This window comes from Poecilia latipinna, unplaced genomic scaffold (assembly GCF_001443285.1).
Source record: "Poecilia latipinna isolate Pla-1442-1.1 unplaced genomic scaffold, P_latipinna-1.0 Scaffold39, whole genome shotgun sequence".
NCBI classification, from domain to species: Eukaryota; Metazoa; Chordata; class Actinopteri; order Cyprinodontiformes; family Poeciliidae; genus Poecilia; species Poecilia latipinna.
Genome location: NW_015112655.1, coordinates 13,526 through 41,043, shown reverse-complemented (window position 1 = coordinate 41,043; position 27,518 = coordinate 13,526). Strand labels below are relative to the sequence as shown.

Genomic DNA, 27,518 nt, shown 5'->3' with positions numbered 1-27,518 from the left:
CTTCCACCCTGCCGGGACGTCGGTGAGCGCTTGGCTCACTGGTGAGAAGAGGAGGAAGAGGAGGACGGCAGTGAGTAAAGAGGAGGAATGGCAGTGATTACGCAGCTGGATCTGGGCCGTTCGACTCCAGAGGTGGACAGAAACGGGACGTCCGCTCCGCTCCAGAGGCGGGCGGAGGAACAGTCGGGTTTTTTAACTCGTGGATCAGGATGTTTGCGGAGCACCGAGCAGCGGCGGAATATCGAGCGCGCTAACGATGAGCGGCTGAAGCCGGCAGTGGAGGAACGATGTCGGCACAAACTGTGGCTCTGGCAGATTAGTGCTGTACAGACTTTGGATAGAAAAAGGACAGAGGGACGGAGAGGATGGGGAGGGGCTGTAAGAAGGCCACGCCTCCCCCATCCTCAACCCTTCTGCTGTTGGTCCTCTCGTTGTCTTGGCAGTTGTGTTTTTAGTTTAGAAATGAACATGGGGGAGTGAAGAAAAGATGGAAGGATGAGTAAACATCATTTTCTCTAGTACTTTAGAGAAAATGAAAGGAGCAACACATGAGTGGATGGAGAAGGGAAGGCAGGGACAGAAGCAGGGGCGAGTTTAGGGAAGGATGGGATAGAAGCAAAGGATGTTTTGATGATTTAATAGTAAGTCTCTTTTTCCACCCAGCCTGCAGAAGAGGAAGAAAGGGACAGGAGAAGAAGAGGGAGCCACCAGTTACTGACTCAGGTCATGACTGAAATGAGCCTCTGCTATCAAAGTGGGCGAGGGTCTGAACTTACCTCCAGGGTCTCGGCGAATGATGAGCTTTCGGATTTCGTCGTAAACAAAGATGAGGAAACTGTACGGAAACGCACAGAACCACCAGGTGGGCCTGAGGAGAGACAACAGTCAGGGTGAGAGTGGATCGGGACAGACCGGGCCTCGAAGGGGAGAACAAAAACTAAAAAAAGAAAATCACTACGCTTTACTGAGCTGCTAAAATAAAGTAGGAGAGGAGAAATAAGACTATAGTAACTAGATTTAAAGAAACAAATGACCTTTATCTGAATTTATTGTTCTTTGCAGGTTTGAACGTGTAGTGCAGGTTTCTTACTTGAGTGGGTACATCCGGAGCCCCACGTCCAACCCGGGGCAGTAGGACAGGAACGCAGCCAGAGCCGTTTCCTCAAACAACCCAAAGATCAGGATCTTATTCCTGCAAAACAAACGAAGGAGAAACAATTTGAGCGATCACAGGTAAAATGCAACGTTAGGAGAATTTAAGATGTAGCAGGAAATCCAGAGTAACAGAGGGGAAAGGAGGAACCCAGAGTTGAGCCAGAAAAAAACAAAAGTGTGGACTCGTCTCAATTTGCTCTGTAATCACATCCTCATCAGGCTCTAAATGCTGTCAGAGAACATCTGGTTTATTACTGCCACCATGTGGCTGCAGTGAGGAACTGCAATGTTTAAAAGCTGATTGAAAGCTGGATCTTTTGTTCCAGATTTTTCACCTGCCATTAAACTCAGATCAGCTTGATGTTGATTGTTAAATAAACTTCCTGGTTCAAGAATGTTTCTGCTAATCTACTGGAAGACCTGTAATCATCTGAGGACACAAGTCATTTCTTTTTAAAGAAAGCCTTTCATGATCAGAATTTTTTAAGGTCTATTTTTGCCGATGCTTTGAGATCATTTCATCCTCACTTCATTCCCTGCTGGAAGACGGAGTTGCGTCTGGTCTTGCAGATGATGACGTCGGCCCACTGCACCACCACGATGCTGACGAAGAAGGCTGTGTGGCAGGTGAACTCTACGATCTTCCGCTGCTCATACGTCTGGCAGAAAAAACAGAACATGTTCCTGTTTCAGTGCTGCTTGGCTTCACACCATCATCACATCAGAAAATTAGTTATTGTGATGTTTTTCATGTTTGTTCCATGTGGCTGACATCAACAGAGAAGTCAGAAGGCTAACATGACAACAGAGAGACTGGTACCCATTGCTGGCCGTAGCTGTCCTCCAGGTCGTTGTTAGAGCGATCGTCCCAGTTCAGCCGGATACCAACAAGGTGAGACGGCAGGAAACCGTTTTCAGCCATGATAACAAAATAGGCAAAGAAGCCACCAAGAGCTTGGATCATGCCTGCAGAAACAGAGCATAGCATGCTGGTTAGTGTAGCCCCAGTGTGAATATAGTTCATGTTTTATAACTCTGGTGGTAGAAGATAACCCACCAATCTGTCCATATGAGATACTGATGAGCCTCTCGTTGACCAGTTTGTCCCTCAGCGGGTTCCTTGGCTGGCGCTTCATGATGTCACTTTCTGCTGCTTCGTAGGCCAGAGAAATAGCAGGAACCTCAAACAGAACAAACATGGTTTATTCGTCAAACCTCAATCAATTTAATGGAAACGTAAACAAACATTTCATTCACAGAAAGAAAAACTATTTCTAAAATGTTTACATGAACAGTTTCAGGTGAGCAGAAGAAGCTCAACCGATCGACAGTAAACAAGTGAATGAGCTCAATTTGAGATTTTTTGCCAAAGGGACAAAATACTTAGTTATTTTATCATTCAGCTGCCCTAACGTTTTTCACATCCTCACATCAGTGTGAGAATAAGAGCCTGAAAGACATGTGCCTCATCAATACTACAAGAACTGTAGAAACCATATGGATGTAAACAGGACTCAATGTTGGTAACAAATCTACAGCTCTATGTCTTAAATGTAGAAAGATAAATGAAAAATGTTACATGACTCAGATTTGACCTGAAAAAAGTGATAAATTCACTGCTGTAAGAGCAAATTTAAACCTGACAGATGAAGAACATTGTTTATCACTTTCTGTGTTTTCTTTATTCTTCAGAAAGAAAAATGAACATACCAAAGATAATCTTTTCATTAGCCAAGCTTTAAGAGTTGGTACTTTAACTAGTGTTGGTCTGTATTATTCTTTAGATACCTCTGCATTTATATGAGGCAGTACTTAGACAATGACATCATGATAAAATTGTTTTTGCAGTTTGCACCTAATTTGCAGTTACACTCAACGAGCCATATGTTTCCTAGTGACTCATTAACTGATATTGTTTTATGTTTATTTACAGCTCATATATTTTGATTCTCTTTGCATGCAAACTTATTGTTTAATCCATCAAAGTGTGTAGAAATGCTGAATCTGTGGGAAAATGTAGAACCTAGGAGTGATCGGTTCTGACTGACACTTTGTTCTCACCATGTCGGTTCCCAGGTCGATGCAGAGGATGGTGATGGTGCCCAGCGGCAGAGGGATGTTGACCAGGATGAAGAACAGGAATGGGGTGATCTCTGGGATGTTGCTGGTCAGGGTGTAAGCGATGGACTTCTTCAGGTTGTCAAAAATCAGGCGTCCTGAAGACAAAAACATGACAAGTATTTAGTCAGGGTTTGCAGACACAAAAGGTTTGGCCTGTAAAATAGATCATATTTACAATAGTAAAGCTGTTTTAATTGTGCTTTTATTTCAGGTTCATTTCTGAACTTTTTACTTGCTCCAATCTCTAACACCTGCTTTGTTTTTAAATCACACACCTTCTTCCACGCCAGTCACAATGGAAGCAAAGTTGTCGTCCAGCAGGATCATGTCTGCTGCTTGTTTGGACACGTCAGAGCCAGAAATCCCCATGGCAACGCCGATGTCTGCCTTCTTCAGCGCCGGAGAATCATTCACGCCGTCCCCTGTCACAGCCACGATGGCTCCCTGACGGAACGTTCCACATTCATATTATCAGACCAAATATACAACAGGAGATCTACTAATGAACAGCTAGAATCAACTGTAATGTTTATTGACTCTACCTGTCGCTGGCAACCTTCGACAATAATGAGCTTCTGCTGTGGGGAAGTTCTAGCAAAGACTATCTCTGTGTGGTTCTTCAAAATGTCGTCTATCTGGTCCTGAGTCAGGTCTTTCAGATCTGTGCCGTGGATCACGCAGGCCTTGGCATCCCTACAAAACAAAAACAATTTCAAGCAACAGTTTCCTCCAAATGATAAACACAGCTGTCATGAATGTAATTATTATATTCCTTCAATTGATGATCTAAATAATCCCTCATGTTATTCATCAATGGAATAAGACTAGATGCATAAATGTGGGCCTGCTGTCTGACCTGGCGTTAACTTGGCTGACAGGAATGTTGAGGCGAGCAGCGATGTCTTCCACCGTCTCATTGCCCTCAGAAATGATCCCGACTCCCTTAGCAATGGCCTTGGCTGTGATTGGATGGTCACCAGTCACCATAATAACCTTCAGAACAGCAAATAGGAGGCATAATTAGAAAATAATTTACCAAAATAAAATGACATGTTAATGAGTTGCTGAACTCACTAGGAAGCCTTTCATTTAATGTTAGAAATCACTGATACATAACGAGAGCAGAGTTAATCTTCAGTGTTACAATGATTGGACAAATAGATGATAATAAATATACTCTTCAGAAATACGATTTGCCTAATAATTGGTCACACAGTGGATGCATTTCTCCTTACAGCACTTTGGTCTGTTGTGGTTGCATAAGCTTCTTTATAATTAAAGTTAAATTGAATTTGGACTGGAACTTGTATCAAAGAGTAGAACTGCAATAGAAACATATTTACAAATGTTTTAGCTGTGCTGATTTTCTGGGCTTCTCTAACTTTAAAGCTGGAACTGGAAGGTTTTCACCTTGATGCCAGCGGAGCGACATTTTCCCACAGCATCAGGGACGGCGGCGCGAGGAGGATCGATCATAGACATGAGGCCAACAAAGCAAAGGTTGTCTATTTGGAAGTTGACATCATCTGTGTCGAAGGAAAAGCCTTTGGGATACTTGTCCTGTGGCATGAACAGGTGGCAAAAACCTGGAAGGGGCAGGAAAAGAGAACTGTAAATACGTTTTGAATATGTTCATGTTAACCTTAGCATAACCAACATACAAATAAAGTTACAAAAATTTTTTTAATTCTAAATGAATAAAACAAGAAAGATTTGGTCTGGTTTAACTTCAGACAGTGAGAAAAAATGAGCATGTGTCTTGTATGAAAATATCTGGTTTCAAGTGTGAATAATGTTTTCCAAATTTAGGCATTAATCAAACATTAGATTGAACTTTATTACAAAACTCTACAGTTTGAATATCAAGCACTTTCCAAACCTTGAAAACACTTAAATGAAATGGAAACATTTTCTAGGATTTCAAGCACCAGTACAAACTCTCAATATATTTCATTAACTTCCAAACTTTCGATTCTTCCCGTGTCATTTCAATTTATCACACATCATTTCTTTACTAACTTGGTTTAATTTCTTTGTGCCTGGCATTAACCTGGGGTTTATTCTTACCCAGTACTCTCTCCCCCAGTCCTCCCAGTTCCAGGTAGGCGTTCTGGAAAGCCTCCTTCATCTCGTCGTCCATTGGCTGCTCTTTGCCTTGGATTATGATGGTGGAGCAGCGGTCCAGGATCCTTTCAGGGGCTCCCTTCATCACCAGCAGGTACGGACTTACATTTTCTTCCATAGTTTCATGAACTGAAAGCTGAATGGGAACAATATTTCATTGTGTGTTTAATAAAGAGTCGTTTCAGAGTTTGCGGCTTCTGGTCTGACCTAGTCCAAGAACTATTGGATCAGCGACTACCTGATACTTGTTGGTGGAGTTGAAGGGGATCTCAGCCACCTTCTTGTACTTGTCCCTCATGCTTTTGACACTGCCACAGGACAACTCGATGCACTTGAGCAGAGCTGACTCGGAGGCGTCGCCGGCTACATCACGTTTCAGGATGGGCAGAGATTCCTGACCGGCCTTGAACACAGCACGGTTGCACAGTCCAGCAACGCGAGCCAGAGATACCCATGTTAGTGAACTTTTGTCGAAAGAGGAACCTAAAAGAGTCAAAAGAAAACTACTTTATCCGATGTCTGGGTGTTTCCTGCTACACAACTAAAATCTGATTTCTTATCGAGTCTCTTCTACACTGAACTCTTGAGAACTTAATGCTCTAAAACTAACAGGGCAAATAGCGGTTTTGTTTTTTTGTAGATTGTTGAACATATAAAAACTTTACCAGCAGTACATTTCATGAGGTGTTTAGCTGAATTTAAGATTTATTTTAACCTCTTATCTGCCATGGGGACACCAGCGTCCTCACAGACCTGTTGACCTACATTTAGGCGCTTTGGAAGTAACAAGGGCTCATGGTTGGGAATCAGATAGATAACATGCACAGTGTGTGTGTGTGTGTGTGTGTGTGTGTAGGTGAAAAGAGCAGAGTTGAGCTTTAGTTTTACAATTAAGATATTATTGTACAAACAAGTCAGATGATAAATTTGATTTTCATAATACCAACAAGAGTAATTTCATTGCTTTGTACAATTATTATTATTATTTTATTATTGTGCTGTTGTCTTTTAGTCTGTCAGTGTTGATTTGAAACACTTCTCTATTATTTATATGGTCTTAAATATTGATTAAAACAAAGTTTCCGGTCAGTGTTTATAAATCTAAACCAGAGGCCAGCAATGACCTCCTCCTCTAATGAGAAAAGCATTTAATATGTGAATTAGAGCAGCTGGTTGGGAATTCACTTATTGTAAAAATAGTTTTTATAGAAGACAAAATGAGAGCCTAATGACAAAATATGATTATCTTACAAATGCTAGGCGATGACATAATCAAGGTGCTAATTGGTTATTGAGCTACATATAAAATAAACTACATAAAAACCTGGTTGAACTCAGAACTAGTTCTTGTTAAGGATGAACTGAAACTCCTCCCAGTCCATATTTCTCACCAGACTGGTCTTCAGTCGTGTCAGCCTCGTGGATCTGATTGTCGAACCACATGTGGGCCACGGTCATCCGGTTCTGGGTCAGGGTGCCGGTCTTGTCGGAGCAGATGGTGGAGGTGGAACCCAGAGTTTCCACAGCCTCCAGGTTCTTCACCAGGCAGTTCTTACGGGCCATTCGCTTCGCAGTCAGAGTCAAACACACCTGGAAGGACAGAGTGATGCCAGAGAGGGAGGCCAAGGAGGAGACAAACGGAGGAAGAGAAGGATGGATAGATGGCGATTACAACAAAGAAAGAAAAGAATAAAGATAAATTAGTGCGTTTATATGGGGGAACCTGACGTTAGAGGAGCATCTGCTTGAGCAGAGTTAATTAGTAGGAAACTAAACCAAATAAGAAACAGCCCAAACGAGATTCCCGAACAACTTTATTCTCCTTAACAGCTCAGCAAAATGCACTAACATCAACATTCCTTCTGAGAAGTATAAACAGCCAATAAAGCGATGCAGAGGCATGACTGAGTGAGGTGACGCAGCAGAACAGCAATGCATTATGGGACATGTGTCAAACTCGAGGCCCAGTGGCCAAATCTGGTCCGTCATAGCTTTTTATGTGGCCCTCTGGACTCCAGGGCCACATAAATAGAACCTTGAAGAGAACAGCTGTGTGTTTAAATATTATTTTATCAGATTTGATCAAATCAAACCAGGTTTTATCTGTACACTGCCAAATTTCATCGATCAGTCCCTCCAGTTTTTCACGACCGCAAAAATTCATGCAAAAATCAACAAAGCCCTGCATTACTATTATAAAGCACAATTGTGAATTTATTGCAAATTTTCTGCAAAAGTGGTTTAAAACTTTGGGTTTAAGCAATGCTAACTCCCACCTGCAGGTGGCAGTGTTTCTTAATTGTAATACCATGCTGCCTCAGTCTATCTTGATGTCAGGTTATAGTCTGATTGATGTGGCAAGTAACAAAAAGTCACATTTACTGTCATACATCAGCGTAAATATTGCAAAATTCCATGCAAATATTTCTAAAGTAGCACCACAAAATCTGTGATTTTGATAGCTAAATATCACAAAAACAATTGCAAAATCTTGGAGGGACTGACCAGTGTGAAAATATGATCAATATGCATAATTTTAAAGTTCTCATTGAATGCAGACACAGCTATTTATTAATATTTTAATTAAGAGGTTAATAGGTTTTAGCAATGCATTCTGGCACAATCTGCCCTTTGAGAACATTCATCATCTTGATATGGCCCGAAATGAAAATGAGTTTGACACCCCGGCATTATGGTATTGAGCCAAGTACAGCAAGGCCAAAGGGCCAAACAGAACAAGCCAAGGCCGAGCCAAGGAGGCCAAGTTCAGACTATCAAGCTAAAAAGTAGCAGACCTAATGTCATTACATTAACTAGCTGTTGTCATTGCAGAAAGCCCCGCCCTGGAAAAGAGGGGAGAGACATTACAGAGAGGAGAATGGACAAAGAGAAACACACAACCACATGAGTGCTTTGGTACAAAGACACACACACGGAGAGAGAACTGAACACATTCAGCACAGATACAAAAACTGAGCCAGACACAGTTACAGCACAAAAACACAAAACTAAGAGAAAAAAACACCACAAGACAAAACGTTCAGCATAATCACTGCAGTTACAAAACACACACTGAAACAAACACACAACAGACTGACAGTAACAACAAATCTACCAATGTTCAGTAAAATAGTATTTTAGTGAAATATTTTTCAAGTGCATTTGTGTTTGTGGAGCTATGCAAGTAAAAGTGACCTAAAACAAGTAATAAATAATTCTTATCATTTTATTGTTATCAAAATACTACCACAAAATATTGTGATAAAACTTGTAGTCCATATTGCCCTCCTCTACCTACAACAAATATAAAGGACAACACACAAAATGTAGCTATAACAAAATCCCAACTCGACAGAAACATTACAGAAATGATTGTCTAACCACCCCCCCCCCCCCCCCCGTTTTTTTCAAAGATAAAAACACCACAAACACTCAAACCAGTTTCTCTGAAAACTCACGGTGACAGTAGCCAGAAGTCCTTCAGGGACATTAGCGACGATGATGCCGATGAGGAAGATGACAGCCTCCAGCCAGGTGTAGCCCAGGACCAGCGAAAGGATGAAGAAGGTCACACCAAGAAAGACGGCCACGCCAGTGATGATATGGATGAAGTGCTCAATCTCCCTGGCAATGGGTGTCTGAAAAAAGATGAAAAACAAAGTCTTGTTCAAATGTAGATCTTTTATAAGAGTGCTGGCAGCTTTATGCTTTAAATAACCTGTTTTTAACCTTAAATGAAACGATGAACCTTATCTCACTTTTTGAAGCTCAGATAAGCTGAAACTACTTTGTTACGGCAGAAAAATAAACGTACACAACCATCTGTAAACCCAAAAAGTAGAGAAACTGGATAAAGTAGGCATAAATATTTGATAACCATCTTTAACTGATGTTCTTGTGAATCAGGAGCTTTAATGCGCCGCTGCAGGGCGTGGCCTGTGGACATGAAGTTGTTACCTTGCCGGTCTCCAGGCCTGAGGTGAGTGTGGCGATGCGACCCATCACTGTACGATCACCGGTACACACGACGATTCCACGAGCAGTTCCTAGAGACAAGGTTAGAGAACACTGTTACACTTATGGCATTAAAAAAACACAGGAAGTTAAAAACAGAAACTAATCAACATTATTACATAGAATCACAATAAATGAAAGCATAAACAGGGTTGACTGTTTGATTTAACTTGAAAGCACGAGACATGAATTGTGACCACAAGAGGGCACCAGGCGAAAAATGATAAATATAGCAGGAATTTTAAACTATTGTCTAATTAGGATCATCATAGTTTTATCTTTAATAGCAAAATGCATTACAAACATATGAAGCTGAAGTTGGAAAACAATAATTACATTCACACAAATGTCAAAATATCCCTGTAGTGCTTCTTATATAAATTTCTAATCTACTTATTAGTCTATTCAAAGCATGTGGAAAAAGAATGGAAATCCCATCCAGCCTATTATATGTTTATCCCTAGTGGGGTCACGAGGAGAGCTGGTGCCTATCGGTTAACAAGCGAGAGGCGTCATCACCCTGCACAGGTAACCATAACCCTAACCCAGGGCAACACAGAGACAGACAGGACAAACAGTCATACACACACAACCACACATAAGAAGAATTTAGAGAGACCAATCAACCTGACAGTCATGCTTTTGGAATGTGGGAGAAAGCTGGAGTACCAGGACAGAACCCACGCATGCACTGGGAGAACATGCAAACTCCAGACCCAGGCCAGGATTCAAACCCAGGACCTTCTTGCTGCAAAGCAACAGTACTAAAACCTGTGCCACTGTGCAGCCCAAAAAAGGGAAGTTGCATTATTTTATTTAATAAACCATGTTACTTGATAATTAAAAACAACGTCACTTGTCTGCTACACCTTTCTACTCTATAAATACATTGCACAGATGAAAGGGTTGTTTGTTGTCTACATTAATGTTAAATTTATAAAGACCATTATGAACTTGACAGTAGTGAAGTTACCCTCGACACAGTTGGTGGAGAAGAAGGCAATGTTTCGGGTTTCCAGAGGGTTGTCATGGGTACACTCAGGTGACCTGGTCTGGGGCTCCGATTCTCCAGTCAGGGATGAGTTGTCAACCTGGAAACGCAGGAAAACCGTTTAAAATTAGTTCTTTAAATAGATAAGTTGATAGAGCTTAATTTTTTTTGTTTGTGGACACCTTGCAACCATGGGAGGAGATGATGCGGAGGTCAGCGGGGATCCGGTCGCCTCCCTTCACCTCCACCAGGTCTCCTGCCACCACCTGCTCGGCATCGATCTGCATCTTCTCTCCCTCTCGGATCACCAAGGCTTGCTGGGAACGGAAGGCAGTCATGAGATAATTCATAGCTAAATGTTTTAACTGGTATAGAAAGATAAAAAAAAGTTGTGGCAAAAAAGTTGGGTATCAACTGGTACAAAGCAAAAAGTTTTACAGGAATAAAATTTAATGTAGAAACATCTGACTGCCATAAAACTCAGTTACATAAGAAAACAAAACCTTGAAATGGTGCCAAAAAACATTTTGGAAGGGTTCTTTTTTTTAAACACTGTGAAAACAGCATAGAAAGATTCACTATCTATGTTTGTTAGAGATTTAGGAAAAAAAGCAAAAACCACAAAAGACATTTGCACCTGAGGGACCATGTTCTTGAAGGACTCCATGATCTTGGAGCTCTTAGCTTCCTGAAAATAGGAGAAGCAGCCGGTGACGACGACAACAGCCGAAAGCACAATACCCAGATATAACTACAGAGAGAGAAGAAGAGAAGAGAAAAAATAGGAGACTTTCAGATCTGATGTAAAAGTCTGTCAAATTAGATCACTTTTCTAATCTAAAAATATGTTGCATATATTTTTAGATTATAAAAACATAATCTAAAAATATATGCAAAAAATATAATCCTTTCTTTCTTCCTGAAAGAAAGGAAAACTATTTTAGAAAAATGTGAAGTTATCACTGAAGACTTCAAGCTGTAGCTGTTTTTATTGTCTTAAATGTTAACATGTGGTGAAACACATTAACTAACTTCTCAAAGCCCTGTGATCTATATTTGTTTGTGGCTGGTCATTGGAGCATGAACTCATGTTTTGGTGGCTAACAGACAGGAGCGCTCATCCTGGCTAAACACTGCTGCTGTTTCATGACTCCTCCCTGCGGACTGACCCACAGTATTTTGTCTGGTCATGCTGTGTGCGTCAGAACCATTTAGCCTCTGTTCTCGGCTCTGTTCTGTGCTCTGACCCAGCATGGAAACTGTGCTGAACCGACAATATCTTTCTCTTCCCCAAACGTTCCAAACACCAGGAGTCACCATCTCCCAACGGCGTCATGAAAACGGACGCTAACAGGACGGAGTGTGTCATCCTGAAGATGGGCCAGTTGGCAGCGTCGGGACAAACAGCTGACACACTCATCCCGGAGGACTCTGCACAATGATCTCTGACGAGATGAGGGGAAACAGAGCAGCAAATACTCACCCTAGCACTGACACGTCTCCACAACTATCAGGCAGAAAATTTTGACCATTGGGGAGAAACTGAAAAGTACTGAAACTCTCTAATGCATATTAGCAGCAAGAAAACATTTTCTTCTGAGTTGATTGTTTAGAAGCTGAAGAATTGGGGGCTCTGGTCAAATTATGATGGGGAGTCCACTCTGTTGGGGTGTTTTCCCACCTGATACTCTGGTAGACTTGGTTCCACTGGGGGACCAAAATTGAAACATTTGTTACATTTTCAGCTGCTGCTGTTCTCTTTCCACTGCACTGTGGCAAACTAACCAGACCGGCTGAAACGCCTGTTCATCCCCTGACATGAGGGGGCGCTGCACCGAGAACGACTGAACAAAACGACACATAAACCTCCAAAGAAGACATGAGCACAACTTCCATCCTCACAAAATGTAAAAAAGCAGTTGTAGGATTTCTTTTTTGTAAAAGTCTGCACACCATTTCACCAGCTAGCGCCAGACACACACTTTTGTTTTGGTTGTATTTACCCAGAATGCTCTGTGTTATAATCTGCACAGAGGTCTCATGGCAGTCGGTTTTAATTAGTAGTATGAATGTCCACACCAAAAAAACAACATAAAAGATTTCAGCAAAAATTGAAATTGAGCATCAGGACCTGCTGTGTGAACATAGCCTGATTCAGTAACTATCTGCCATAGTTCCACTAAAATTACATTGCAACAATGTTAGAAGCTACATTTCCATTTAAAGCAACTTCAAGCATGAATGTTTGTGACCACCATCCACTTACATTATCCCCAGGAGGATCATCCTCTGTCGCAGCCTGGATGGCGTAGGCCAGGAAGCAGAGGATGGCACCGATCCACAGCAAGATAGAGAAGCCACCAAACAGCTGACGGCAGAACTTGATCCACTCTGGAGTGGTGGGGGGTGGGGTCAGGGCATTGGGTCCGTCCCTGGCCAGGAACTCTGCTGCCTTGGCATTGGTCAAACCCTGGGTGTGGTAAACACAGAGAGGGGATCTATACCAACCAATCAGTAGGAGGGTCATAGATATAAACAAACATGAAAACAAATCTCCAAAGAAAGGTTGAGCCCAGAAGCAAAGCATTTAGGACGGAGAATATTTGTTTTAAACAGAACATTTCTGGGGGAAAAAAAAGAGAGTTTTGAAACTGATGTTCTAACTGAGGTGAAGCTGCTGTTGTTGTCCTGAAACAGGAAGTTTCAGACTGATCTGTGTGGTTTGAAGTTAATATCTTACCTGAACGATATCCGTGTTGTATTTCCGGCAAACCTCCTCAACGGACATTTTATGTTCCGTCTGCAGAGAAAACAGATGGGCGGTGAATTTAAAAACCTACATAAAAGGCAACATTCATAAAGAACATTTCAAGTCTTACTGATGAGTCGCATTCACCTGTTAGCACACAAACCTGAGCACTTTAACACTTTTAGGGTCTTTCCTAAGATAGCTTCAACACAGGATGGTGGGAAGGTGGGATCAAACCAACAACCTTCCAGCTGACAGATAAATGCCATCAAAATTCATGTCAACTATTCTTATATAAGTTCAAAATCTGCACCTGGAAAACCACTAAACGTAGGACAGCAAATCCTTGTTTTTAATACAGCAAAGCATTTTTTTTTATCTTCAGTTTGATATTATTTCATCTGAAACATGTTAAGTGGCTTTAAATCAACAAGCTATGCTGTGGGTTTGAACATCTTCTGCCTCTTAGAGAAATAAATCACTCCACAAAGAAATTAAATAGGTTGTCCATGTTAAACCACAACCTGCAGGACGAAGTGCTAAAAACATCTTCTTTATTATTTCATTTAAAAACTGAAGATCAGGTGACTTGATTTTACTCTTCTGGTTCTGATAATCTCTCTGCTTCCACATTAACCATTAGTCATACAGTTCTTCATCAAATGAACCTGGGTAACGCAGATGAATGCTGAACATCAGTATCTGAAACACAGGAAGAGCACGTACGATGGGTACTTCTTTCTTCAGGTCATCCATGTCCTTTCCTCCCTTCTTCTTTTGAGTCTCCTTGTCATCCGTGTCCTGTGTGGTGGCCACCCGGTAGCTGTCCGACCGTCCGTACTGGAACACACAAAGGCCAAAAAGCTTTCTTTTAGCCCTTCATAGTAGAGAGCAATATCTACTAATCAGGAACAAAATATAAGACAAATGAGGAACGAGATACCAGGCGATACATTCAGGACACATACTGATGGTTGGTGAATCTGACAACTGATCTATAGAGAATATAATACTGATGTATTAAGATAACAAGAGAACCTTCACATTGATGAAAGTTTCCAGATTGGGTGTAATTTGTAATTTATCCCACCATCATTTCTGACTCTGTTTCTGTTGTTCAGACTGTGATGGAAGGAAGGTACAAGTTACACTGACCTGAAAAAAGAAAATTCAACTTAGACTTGGACTACGAACAAATCTTACAGTAGTTTATGAAAACATACAATAGCCCAGTCTGCTGAAACGTCCAATCGTTGACTCGTTGAGGAGTTGCAAACTCAGTACTGGGGACTCAGAGTTATTTTCAAAGTAGAAAAGCAGATTGTTTACTTTACAATAACTACATTCAACTGGTGTCGATTCAACAATATGACTCAGAAGATCTTGGTTAAAACGTGATCAGTCATTTGGAAACATCAGTCTTAAAACTGAACAAATATAACTTTAGGAGATAAAATAAAGCACCAAGAAGAGATGAGAAACCATGAAAAACTTAAAATGATGTTTTTCTAGCCTTGGCTGCCCTCATTTCTATGCTGGTAACCCCTTTATGCAGATCTAAGTAGTTTTAGGTCTGCAGGTCACCTCCAGTTAACATAACATTGAAAATCAAGCACTTGATGTCATATGTTTAATAAAAAACAGTTTTTCACTTGAAAACCGATGTATTTTCTTTCCTGTTTTTGGCAGTAAATACCGTTACATAGATAGAATTACATATAAATATAAGATATTCAAGACAGAAAATCTAAATCTAAAGCTTCATTTGTCAGTATGATGGGCCACATTGTATTGATCAGTTGCAACGTCCACTTTTGTCAGAAGAAAATATATATTTAGTTTATTATTAAATGAAATTTACTTTTTCCATCATAGTTGCTTGATCTAATTATTTGCTCAACCTTGGATTAATAAATAAAATACTGGTTATAAATGAAGCATTATATAACACCTCATTAATGACTAACTATGTTTGTAGTCCTGGATTTCAGTATTTAATTTCAGTATTTCACACATTCCTGTTGAAGCTTTACTGCGCTGCCTTTGCACTGACAGAGGAACATCCCATGGGTTCCTGCAGCAGAACTAAAATACCAGCCGGCTGCTCTGATAAAAACTGCTTGTCCCTCAGAAACCAGAAAATGGCACAAAGGAATGGGGACAGGAGAACTTTTTTTAATTCCCAAAACTTGGTTTGCTTTCAGTTTATAGGTTGTTTAATTTCCTAACAAAAAAAAAAAATCAGATTCAGCATTGAACTTTTGCTGACATTCCCAACGAGACCTCAGTAAAATCTTATCACTGCTGTATTCCTGAGAGATAATCTCCGAAATGAGAAAGATCAATTCTCCTGGAAGAACCTGCAACAAAAAAAGACCCAATTTCTACTTGCTTGCTGGAACCAAAAGGCTAGTCATCTAAATATCTAAAATATTCAAAACAATTGTTATAAAGGTGATATTAAACTTATGTCTGCCTCTATGAAAATATAAATAAAAACAATTTGAAACAACCTGATATCTATTGGACATGTTAAGTTTTCTCTTAACATGTAGGAAATATTTCTGGATCCTATCAGGACATCTTGTAGTTCATTAAGTGTTAATGAGCCAAGTACCAACAATGTCATATAAAAATTAAAATTTTTATTTAAGGATGTCATATAAACAGAATCCAGTGTCTGTACATGTGTGGCATAACTAAAGTCAACTTGTAGTTTGGTTGTGGAGAGAAAAATAGTGAAACTGATTAAAGAATTTGGAGGTTCGATGAAAAAACCTAAATAAAAAAAGATTAAAAAACTACTGATGAACATGTGTTCTTCCACGCTTATGCGTGAACACGTGGATTTACAAACACTGCACGTTGATGTATCTCTGGCCATCTGTCAGAAAGTGTTCTGAACCCTGGACAGTAGCATGTTTACTACAGCCACAGATTAACCCGCTGAACAACAATAATCCCCCTCTGTCACTCTCTCCTTTGCTGCCTCTGCATTCGTAACAAACACACATTTTTGTACTGTAGTAAAGAAAACTTGTGACGATTAAACATTTTGTCTTTACAAAGATAACTGTCATGATCCGTGTTTCTGTGTGTTTATTTTTGAGTTGTTTCTGTGCTTATTGTTATCCTTTTCCCTGTGAGTCTCAGTCTCTGCCTTCCATGTCCCCGTTGATTGTCTCCCAGGTGTGTCTCGTTCCCTTGATTACCCCGTGTGTATTTATGTCCATCTGTTGTCTTTGTCTCTTGTCAGGTCCTTGTTTGTGTCTATGTCTTAGTCCCTGTCTAAGTGCGCTTGTCCAGTCGAACTGTGAAGTCCTGGATAGTGTAAGCTCCCATTTCCAGTCCTGTTTATCAGTTGCTACCGGTGTTTAGCTGTGTGCTAGTCTCTCCGCCGTGTTGCCTGTATTGGACTGTTACGAGCATCATTATTATTAAATTCATCATCATCTTCACCATAACCTGGGTCTCTGCGTCTATCCTCACCACTACCAACCACCAATTCTGACAATAACATGCTTCTTTATATTTAACTTAAGCTGACAAATTTGATAAGATATTGCAATTTGTTACTTTTTTCACTAATGTTGAAAGAAATTGTATAGCATTTAAATTTAATAGAATAAATTGTGAGCATAAGAATAATTTCCCCACCCATTCTGGTAAAACACATGGTAAAAACTGTAAACTGTATTGAGATTCTAGCCTTTTTGAGGATTAAAAGAGGCATCTGGTTTCTCCTGGCAGTTTCCCGTTTATGATATTTAGAAATGACCTGTGTTGAAACTCCAGGATGAAACTCAAGTCCCCATTACGTAAACCACATAATCTGCAAGACACCAGGCTATGAGCTCGCCTGCATTACAGGTTACACACATTATTTTGGTGGCTGGTTAAATCTGGGTTTATAGGTCTTTAACCCAATATTGCGATGGAGACAGTGAGAGTGATTGAAGCCACTGTGGCTTCCTCTGGGTCATGTGACCAGCAGCTTTAGCTACGTTCAGGTATGCAGACAGCTGCAGTTAGTGACAGCCTAAACTTTAGTCATTCAATTTTTTTTTAATAAAAACAAAACTCTAACCTACTTAAGCTGAAAATTTTTTGCACACATTTAAATAGAATCACAAAGAAAAATGTTAAAACTAAATTAATAACTCATATCAAAACAAGGTAAACATGCTGTTGACCTTGTTATAATCTCCTATACTAGCAAAAACAGGAGATTAAAGTTTTGTAGAATTGTGTTTATTTTAACTTCAATGGCTCATTAGATTGTGACTCTGCAGGGTTTCCCCCACTGTATTGTAAATCTGGTGGGCCACCAGACTTTACTTGGCCCCTAAGCATTGTTTGTTTATTTTAAGCAGGGTGTCAGTAAAGACAAATTAGGGTAGGCTTATAGTTGATGCGTTGAACTGGGAGCGAGGGGACGGCCCTGCACAAAAACATGGTGAACCACCAGCAGACCGCCCTAGTACCCTAACACCGGGCCTAGCAGGTTTTCTGGAGGAAACTCTGCTCTGTATGCACTGATGCCTATTCTCAGTAGTTGTCAGGGACAGAAAGTTCTGATGAGGACTCTCCTCCTTTCTGCCCCACATTTAAAACAACCCAAAATGTGTATCTCTAGCAAGGCTACAGAGTGATGTTGGTAGCACCTTTGCCTTGCAGCAACAACCTCATTTGTTCGGATCTTGACTTGAGGTTTTTCTGCGTGGAATTTGCAGGTTCTCCCTCTGCATGTGTAGGTTACCACAGTCAGACTGTTAGCCTAAACACTTACTCCAAATTGCCCTTAGGACACTTTGCTGAGGAAACCATGTGTACATAATTCTAAGTCTTGTGTAGAGTGGTGACCTGCCGAGGGTGTACCCTGGGTCCTCAATGGCTAGAGATGAACACCAGCCCCTGACATCATGCAAAAATAAGCGCGTATAAACAGTGAATGGATGTAAAAATAAATGAACAATCAGGTTCTGGGATGACTTCTTCTGACACTCTTCCCACTAAAACTATCTCAAATCTACAAACCTCTCCAAGAATATTTCTCAATCTCATAAATTACTATAAAGCTGAATGGAGGAAGGATCTGATGATGTAAAATACTTTTCAGTCTGAGAAGTCTGTTTACATGCTCAGGAAAGATGACAAATGAGGAGAAACAACCTTTTTTCTCAAGAAACTGAGCAAACTGTTCAAAAGTTACTAAACTTTAAGACTTAAAAACAAGGTCCACACACAGGAACATGAAGAATCCTTGTATTTATCTGTTCTGCTGGTGAACTGTAACCTGACCAACATGTTTTATTCCTGAGCCGAGTCTGAGGAAAACTGGATTATCTTTTTAATCTGCAGAAATCAGGGGTCAAATTTTGACATCAGACAGAAATATTTTATGGCCATACCCCAGTTTGGGCAAATGGGAGTTTGAAAAGCTAACAATCCACTACCAGCAAAACCTTTATCAGGTCTTTGCATCAGCGGATACAGTAACAGCAGACTTGTTGGTGAAGTATCTGCCAGCTGGCACCGATTCAGCTGGTATTTAACCCATTTTTCAACCTAATCTGATGATGTTCCAGTGATCAGAATGTCACGATGCTGGCTCTGAGTCTGAATGGAGGCTCCCGTCAGTGTAGCCCTGAGAGCAGAGTAGTAGCTCCGGTTGTGCCACATTAAATAGATCATAGTTCTGCACGCAAAAAGAAATGGATTACCACACAGCTCACCGAACTGACTGACCTAGAAAATATTGAAGGACTGCTTGTTAAACACACAAAGGCAATAGCATAAGAGGGGTTCTTCATCATCAGCGCCTCCCTAAGCCCTCCCAGTTTGTTTACACTCTCCTCCCTCCATCTGCTTCAAGGCTCTCTTCCACTCATCAGCACTGAGGTTCAAACTGGAAGAAGCCGTCTGGACCACAAAAAATAACCACTGTGCTTATTTTTTGTAACGTATGCTTTTAAGAGATAAAATCTCCAAGATTTATTTGTGTAAAATATTCTTCATCAATAGCCATTGCATTTCTTTCAGTGTGGCATAACTAACAATAACATGAAAATAAATTTGTTCATGATCAGTAGGGTTGTAACAATTCATTGAATGAGTAGAGGACCTAAATATGTAAAAATTATCTGCCTTAAAGCTTTGTTAAATTATGTTTTACTATTTAGCGCCCTATCTTCTGGCCAGATGATTATTTTTGTTGTGCAATGCTCCAACATCCGCCAATGAGGTGTTGACGAATGCTAAGTGCTTCTAGCAGCTACAGAGGGAGGAGGCCCAGGACAGACTTTAACACTAAACAGAAAAGCTTAACTAGCTCAGTCCACTGCATAATGAAATTTCACATCAACATGTCTTCCACAATTCAGCACCTCAGCAGGAAACATTAAAGCTTATTAAGTTGAGCTAGTTGTAGTTTTACTTCTGAACCTTATTTTCTTACTTTGCTCACCAGGCTGAACTCCCTGCTCCTCCATTTAGACTTCAGTAAATACATTAACATATCTTTACATTTTGTATTCTTGCTCAGTTTTCTCTGTGCTGTATGTAATGTAGGCTTACTAAAACTCGCCATAAAAGCCCAACCCAGAACTTAATCATATAAATTTGGTCCGACCTGAATTTTGAGTTTACTGATCTAAATTCTAGGAAACATCCACTACGTGCATCAAGCTCATTTTGGCTGCTAACAGGTGAGGTTTTTGTTCCCTTTCGAAGAGACAAACTTATCTGTAACTGTTACAATATATTTTCCTATATATGTAGAGCATGCACAGGAAAATATATTGCACGTGCTTGCTGATCAAGAAGAATAACGATGTAAAAAAATAAAAAACAGAAATATTTTATAACAAAAATTTTTCATACTTCAAACTTTAGACTGACAGCGAAGTATAACATACAAGGCATTCAATTTAGGGGTGTAGTGATACAATAATTTCACGATACGATACGATATTCTGGTCACAATGCGATATGTATCACAATATTTGTTGAGTGATACGATTTCGCTATGATTCAGTGCATTTTTACGATTTTCTGAAAGATTTTAGAAGGACAGAGTGATTTTAGTGACATTTTGTGTTCCTTAGGCTTGAATTTAGTTAACTGAAAACTGATTAAAAGCACCAACTACACAATACCTAACTCTGATTGGGCAGTCTAACAGTCTGCAGCTGGACAAAATGAATCAAAGACGCAATGAGAAAATTAGTTTCTGTCATTAAATTCATGTGGATTTGACATAAAACTCAAAAGTTTAAACGGTAATCCAGAAACAGAGTGGGGAGATTATCAGCCTCTGTAGACTCTCAATATGCAAATGATTGCACTTATGTTTTTTTCTTTTGGACACTATGGCTGCATTTTGGAGTAAAAATGCAGCCACAAATGCAGTCTTTTGGAAAAAAGGCTTTTCTACCTTGTCTCCCGGAGTTAGCCATGGCTATAAGCTGCTTTCGTCTAACTGCTAAAGTCGTGGCTCCGCCTCACCCCGTAGTGATCGACTCCCTGCAGCTACGCAGCGCCGCTATTCCCCTGCTTGGATCTCTGACTGCCAGGATCTCATAGTACTCTCAGTCTCTGATACTTTTTGTCTGTTGCTAATAAGAATGATCGATCAGCCATTGTTATCATGGAAATCCTCACTGCGCCGCGGATTCCGGCTGGGGGTTTTTCCTCTTCGTCTTCCTGCTCAAAACACAGCGCCGCTGCGCGCCCGCTTCGGATGTTATCAACCCATGTTCATTCTTCAGGTAATCCTTTATATACAGAACAGAAACCGCTAAGCTAAAAACTAATTACGAAGTGAATGCTACCAGTCAAAATTTGCATTAATTTCGCGATTTCACTGCTTTTGCAGCTGCTCCGTTCGCTACTCCTTTCCGCTTCTCCGTTCCGCTTCTCCGTTCCGCTTCTCTTTCACGGTTACTTGCGCAACTTTACTTCGTTCCTCAGCAACAAAATACAGCCCATTGTTATTTATTGAAGATTTTACATTTCCAAAAACACAGGAATCTAATGTTTCGTTTCGTTTTGTACGTTTGGAAGCTCATTCCCTCTCACATAATCGGAAAAGCCGGGGAATGGCGGCGCTTTTGACATTTCTCTGACATTCGGAAAAATATGGTTTACTAATTTTAGCATAACTCCGGTTATACTTGGCCTATTAACACAATTTAAAAACTGGTGTGTAGTTTATAATGTGCACTTTAAGCTCGAGTTGAAAGTTAGACTGAGGGAGGCGGAGTCTTGCTGCTACGCCGTAACAAACTAGACGTTAAAAAGAGCTGTCAGGCTATGGAACCCTATGGTTTAACGGATCGATACTTGCGGATGAAAAATCGATACTTTCTGAGGGCGGAAAATATCGATATTTATCGCCAAATTGATTTATTTATACAGCCCTAATTCAATTTTAGATAGTTTTTTTTTTTATTTTTAAGGTAATGTGAAATGTTTTTATGTTTTACTTCAAACTTGAGACTAAGATGTTTGAATTGTACAGTGTTTTAAATAATTAAATGTATTAAAAAAATAAATGAATTGTTTTTTACTAGCATTTTCTCTTTAACTAGCTCAGGAAGCTACTACAGAACAAGACAATGTCTTATTCAATTATCTGATTAATCATCAGATTCCTCAGATTGCTCAGTAACTAAAATAATCAGCCCTACTGATGCCATCAAATTCCAATTGCTTGATCTACATCTTCGAAGCAATATCCAGTAAAAATGACTAATTTTAATGCTTGAAGTCACCAGTAAAGTAGGAGGCCACATTAAAAGTGTGAAAAGGTCATATTTAGGCTTTTAAGTAATACTGTTTTTTTTTCCTAACATGAAAAGATATTCCAGAAGGCATAGGGACGTTTTGGAAAACCTCAACATCACTTTGCTGTTAAACAGGAAGTGGAGTCAAATGAGTCATGCGGCCTTTCACAAGCTGTTCACTGCACTGAGAGCAGAATCAGTGACATTGGTGATCAACAATGGGTGATTTGCAGTTGTACAGATCAATGTAGTTTCTTACACTCTGCCTCACAGATGGAAACTACAGAGGGTCCTGAGGCTCAGAGTGAGTATTAATGAAATATTGACTGACTGCAGCAATTACACAACAAATTATATGAACAAAAGAGCATCCACTATTTGACATTATGACTTCTGTCTATCACTGAATAGTTTGTCCTCAAGTTGCCAAAAAACTGAGGATGTGCTGGACTGTCTGACATGTGCATGTTGGCAAAGAGTCTACCTAATGAGCGAAAATACTTATGGAGGGGGCAAATGCCAAATTAGCACCGTATTAAATATGAAAGAGAAGGTTTTCCCAGCACAAAATTTCAGCTGAACCAGAGGAAAATTTAGTTCAGTGAATATTTTACATTGTAAATTTCCTTTAAATAGGTAAATTCAAAGTAAACATTTCCACCTCAAATTCAACAGAAAAATCTATAAGATTTCTCACTTTAAAAATAAATTGCTTTTATACATCTGCTGCAAAATGAATATAGATAACCAAAGATTTAGACAAGCTATGCCACTTGTTTCACATTTTCTCTATCAAAACTATGCTTATCTGGTGCTTCATTTATCAAACAGACATTTATTAAAACAAAATTCATTCAAAATGTTCAAATAAGAAAAAGATGAAGTGTTGTCCTGCTATTTTCATCCCCAAAAATGACTGCTGTAGTTAAGCCCAAATTATCATTTAATTATTTGTATCCTCAGCAGAATTATTTAAACTAATCTGTGAATTTTAACATAATGCTTTGGGGAGGCCCACCCAAAGTCCAAACTTGAACTTAATAGAGAACCTGTGTAGGGGCCAAAAGATTAGGGTGATGGAAAGGAGGCCTTCCAACCTCAAATCTCTGAGCTCAATGACTTGAAAAATGAAAAGTCTGATCAGGATTTTTGTGATGATGATTACTGATGTATTTTAGTAAATCCTAAAAATAAAAATATGGAACATAAGTGAATGAGCATGAGAACAGCTGACTGGACTAGAGAACATGGAATCTCTGAACATGACAGAAATGTAGAAACGTCCATTTTCAGCACCACACCCTCACATTAGATCTTTCAAACTAAGAGTTGGTATTATGAGTGCGGTATAGATGTCAGAGGTGGCAAACCTAAGGCAGGGCTCTTCAATCTTTCTGATCCAAAGAGCCATTTCTGCCCTCAGTCCAGCTAAATACATCCTGCTTAGAGCCACCGGTAACCGGTGGCTGCTTTTGAAAGGTACCAGTACCTTTAGTAAAGTCAATATTAGTTATCCGTGTTTAAGAACATTAGTTTATTCTTTATCATTTTTAGCCAAAGTTATGAGAACCTTTGGGAGACAGGTCACAGACTCCCTGTAATAAGGACAGAGTTATGAATCCATTAATGTGTCATTGCTTAAACAAATAATTTAAGTGAATGGTCTTAAGATCTGGAATTGTCTAATATCAGAAAATATAAAACTGACATAATATGATATCAGTCATTCGCTTAGGAACAGCAGCTCAGTTCTCATTCTATAACCAGGGCTGATCAGTACAAGGTGGCTGCAAAGCTAATGACAATTAGCCCTGTCTTTGAGGAAAACTAATATACTATGTATAGAACATAATGTAATATGTTGTCAAACATATTTTGTATAAGCTTACAACATAAAAAAGTAGGAAAGGATTGAAATTGCATTTGTTATGAACTGAAGTGATTTGGTGGGTGAGTCTGTCAGTCAACCATCTCTGTCAGCAGAGCAAAATGGGACAGTGGCTGATTTTCAGACCCATGCAGAGGAGGATAGGATTGGCAGATGAGATCAGTTTCTCAGATCACAGATCTCCCAAATTTAAGGAAATCTGAGCTGATTTATTAAAGCTAGCTAGGCCACACGAGAAAATGTTGAATGTGTCACTTTTAGGTTGGTTCGACTCTCACAGCCTAGCAGTTGCTGCTTAATAGCCGAAACTGCTGAAAATGGAAACAAGGTAGTATTAGAGATGAGCAAAGTGAAACTCTGCCCAGTTGTTAAACGACTTTGCCTTTTGTGTTGTTCAATCTTACACTTTATGGGTATAATTTTTAAATATAGTGCTCAAAAAAATAAAGGGAACATTTCACTTTAATTTTGTGTGTGGCTCCAAATCCAGGCCTCCATTGGTTAATAAATTTGATTTCCATTGATGATTTTTCTGTGATTTTGTTGTCGGCACATTCAACTTTGTACAGAATAAAGTATTCAATGAGAATATTTCATTCATTCAGATCTAGGATGTGTTATTTGAGTGTTCCCTTTATTTTTTTGAGCAGTGTATTTTATTAAAAACTGAACATCACCAATCATCAAGTAATTGATGATTATGAGGAATTTGTCTATTGAACGGTGATTTATTTATCTACTGTGGTACAATGGAACACCTCAGAGCCACTGCTGCCTGATGTTCTGTCCACATACAGACTTTTATGTGTATGTGATAATAATCTACCATAAAGTTTAGCCATAAAAGAGAGCTGGCTGTGGTAAATGAATAAACACCATGCTGTGAATCCCATACAGTGGTTGGCTCTCATCTTAAAGCATCCTCACAAGTGCACCATGCGACTTGAACGGTCTTTAAGGTCACTTCAGGTCACTTCAGCCAGGCATCTGTATTAGTGGTTAAACATTCACATCACTGAATCTTCCATCCCATCTCTGCACCACAAATATTTCCCAGCAGCAGCTTCCTTCACCATCCTTGCCAGGTTGCACACTTCTCAAGGTGAGTCTTTGTCCTCCCATCTCCATCACTCTGTCTGCTGTAAGATGTAAATCAGCTGACCATAATTTCACCTCTGCCTTCCTTGTCCTCAGCCTCCATCCTGATCATTAGCTTCTGTCCTGATCAACTGATTGGTCAATCTCAAATGGTCCCAGCTGCTTTGGAAACTAACCCTCCCTCTGGTCTCCATCTAACTCCATGACAGCCCATTTTACTTGCATCTCCTCTCTCACTCCATTCATCCAACGGTAAATCAGAGAACACGGGAGTTTCCACTCACCACCTCCACCCCCCATGAGCTAACAAACCACTCTCCCCTCCTCCACCTCCCGCTCTTTAACGAAGTAGCCAGAGTTGTGTGCGGTGTCCCCCTCAGGCAGTCTAGTGGACATAGTTACAAACCGTGACAGGGCAGCGGCGATACTCTGCTCTAGCCTTCTCTTATCCCAACCCTCTACAGCTGGATATGGAGCACAACAGAAAGCACTTAAGGGTTCACAGAGTTCCCTACACTATATATTCTTACTAGTCTAATTCTGATTTATCAGAATCCAAGGAAATGCTGAAATGACCAGTCAGAATCAGAAAAAAAATGTACTTCATAAAAATAGCACAAAAAGTGCTTCATAAAGCCTAACTTTATGAATTCATAAAGCCTAACTTCGGGTCTGGATCAAGCTCAGTGTGGTTTCATTAGGCATCAGGGATGAAACGAGACGATGAGGGCTACCCTCAATGAGAGCATCTTCCTCTGGGACCCATCAGTCAACATGTTTAGGAGCGTGGGGGTTTAGAGGGAGGATTGTCACTGCTGAGGAACCATTTTGACGCACTTGTCCGTTTTGGATACCCAAAACTCAATTGTTGCTTTGTTACCCTTCAGTAAACCCAGCCACATCCATGGCAGCAGCATCATACCTGCTCTATTATATAATGTGTAAATGAGTTAGTACTAAATGGCGTTTGAGAAAATGAAAAGGGAAACAAACCAGAGGCAACACCCTCAGTAGAGAAGGGTTGCACATTTAGGCATCTGTGTAATTTTATGATTTTTTCTGCTTTAAGGAGAACTGAAAAGAAAACTCGGTATGGGTCTACAGCCAATCAGGTAGGAAAGACTAAACTCGGCAGCTTGCAGCTTACATATTAGTCCATAACTGTGCTTTTGCACATTTATTATCTCGGACTATGTGAGATATTCAATTCTGGCTTGTTTTTGGGAACGCGTCTGCCCTTTAGTTCGTGACCAATCGCGTCGAGCTTGTTAAAAGCGCATGCACTAGGCAACGTATTTGGCCTGTTCTTAACCCCAAGTTGCTTTTTGGATCGCATAAAAACAACCCAGAGCACCTATGATGCCATAAATGAAGCGACAGGCTGTGTGAAACACAAACGCCCTGTTTGGATGTGGAGTAAATGTACCTGAGCCTGTCTCCCTAGGTGAGAATGGAGACTCCTGCATTTAACGTGTCATTTAGGTGAGACTGAAATAAGGCTGCTTCAGTATGGATGAGTCAGAAAGCTGCAGCATATTCTCCACAAAAATAAAATGAATAAAAATGAATCCACCCCCCACTTTCATCCCACTTAATCCCCGTCTTCATCGTTACACCCACTGATTTGGTGTTATAAACAGCAGATACCTAATGTAATGACTTTTCTGAGAGGAATTGGATCCGTTTGACTGCATTACACTTTTGATAAATAGCTAACCGGCCGTATTCAATGTCATTCTAACATCATACCTTCATTCATTTTAACCCTTTCATCTGCAGACTCACCTTTTAACATAGCCGAATCTGTGCCGAACAAACGGCCGACATTTTTGCAGCGGAAAACCGAAGTAGCGTAAATAATGTTTCTTACCCCCATTGTTGCGCTGTCAGTCGGTTCTTCTCCAAAGACGAACTCAGACTTGATTAAACCAGAATATCTGGATTTGGATTTTAAGACCAGAAGATGAAACTGAATTAAAAGGGGGAAAAAAACGAGCAACTGTCTTAAAATGTCGTCTGTAAGCTACCGTTAGATAAAACTGTAATGTGAAAAATCCGTTAACTGGCTAAAAGAGAATCCTGTAAACTGACATTTTGGTGAGGATTTAACACAAGGTTCACTGACAAGGGAACGTCTCAATAAACACCTCGACAAAAAGCTTCACCCTCATTCAAAGGGAAATTAAAAAAAGCTCGTTATAATTTTTTCGGTGTAAAATATTGAAATTAATCGCAGCCGTTCACCAACCGTCTTCCCGCGAGGCGAAAATGATGCCGGTGGAAAGTAGAGCCGGCCAACAGCCTTCTCTCTCCCTCTCGGATGCCGTCTCCCTCCGAGGCTGCACGCAGACTGCCGTGACAGCCAAAGACCTCATCTCCCGACAACCATAACTCTCCGCAAAGTAAATAGTTCCCAGAATAACTGGCAAAGGTAATTCTATTAAGTGGCAAGTTTTCCAATTTAATTGAGTTATAGCATTATTTATATAACATTAACTACGATTTGACAAGTTTAAAAATGCTATCTCAGAACACAACTATTTTGTCATCAGTGGTGTGTCTGTGCCTGATAGTATTGCATAAATACATTTA

General features: G+C 40.1%; 1 protein-coding gene across 1 annotated transcript; it reads right to left on the bottom strand.

The window, feature by feature from the left end:
- Positions 1 to 455: 455 nt before the first annotated feature.
- Positions 456 to 27,204, bottom strand: atp1a3a (ATPase Na+/K+ transporting subunit alpha 3a). The gene is made up of 23 exons (XM_015045857.1): positions 26,797 to 27,204; positions 13,881 to 13,994; positions 13,146 to 13,205; positions 12,672 to 12,875; positions 11,043 to 11,156; positions 10,588 to 10,722; positions 10,388 to 10,505; positions 9,358 to 9,446; positions 8,859 to 9,038; positions 6,792 to 6,990; positions 5,639 to 5,883; positions 5,344 to 5,536; positions 4,687 to 4,862; positions 4,133 to 4,269; positions 3,819 to 3,969; positions 3,552 to 3,720; positions 3,217 to 3,371; positions 2,213 to 2,336; positions 1,976 to 2,121; positions 1,684 to 1,814; positions 1,091 to 1,192; positions 777 to 868; positions 456 to 664 (listed from the first exon to the last, which is right to left on the bottom strand). Exons 1-23 carry the CDS (start codon positions 26,800 to 26,802, stop codon positions 636 to 638), a joined length of 3,069 nt encoding a protein of 1,022 aa, XP_014901343.1. The 5' UTR covers positions 26,803 to 27,204; the 3' UTR covers positions 456 to 635.
- Positions 27,205 to 27,518: the final 314 nt, after the last annotated feature.

What these genes read in the sequence shown, in the direction of transcription:
- atp1a3a (XM_015045857.1), bottom strand. An exon ending in TGAAGAAAGAAGTACCCATC is followed by an intron (nt 13,206 to 13,880) that starts GTACGTGCTCTT and finishes TTTTCTCTGCAG; the next exon opens with ACGGAACATAAAATGTCCGT. An exon ending in CTCCGGATGTACCCACTCAA is followed by an intron (nt 869 to 1,090) that starts GTAAGAAACCTG and finishes GTCTCTCCTCAG; the next exon opens with GCCCACCTGGTGGTTCTGTG.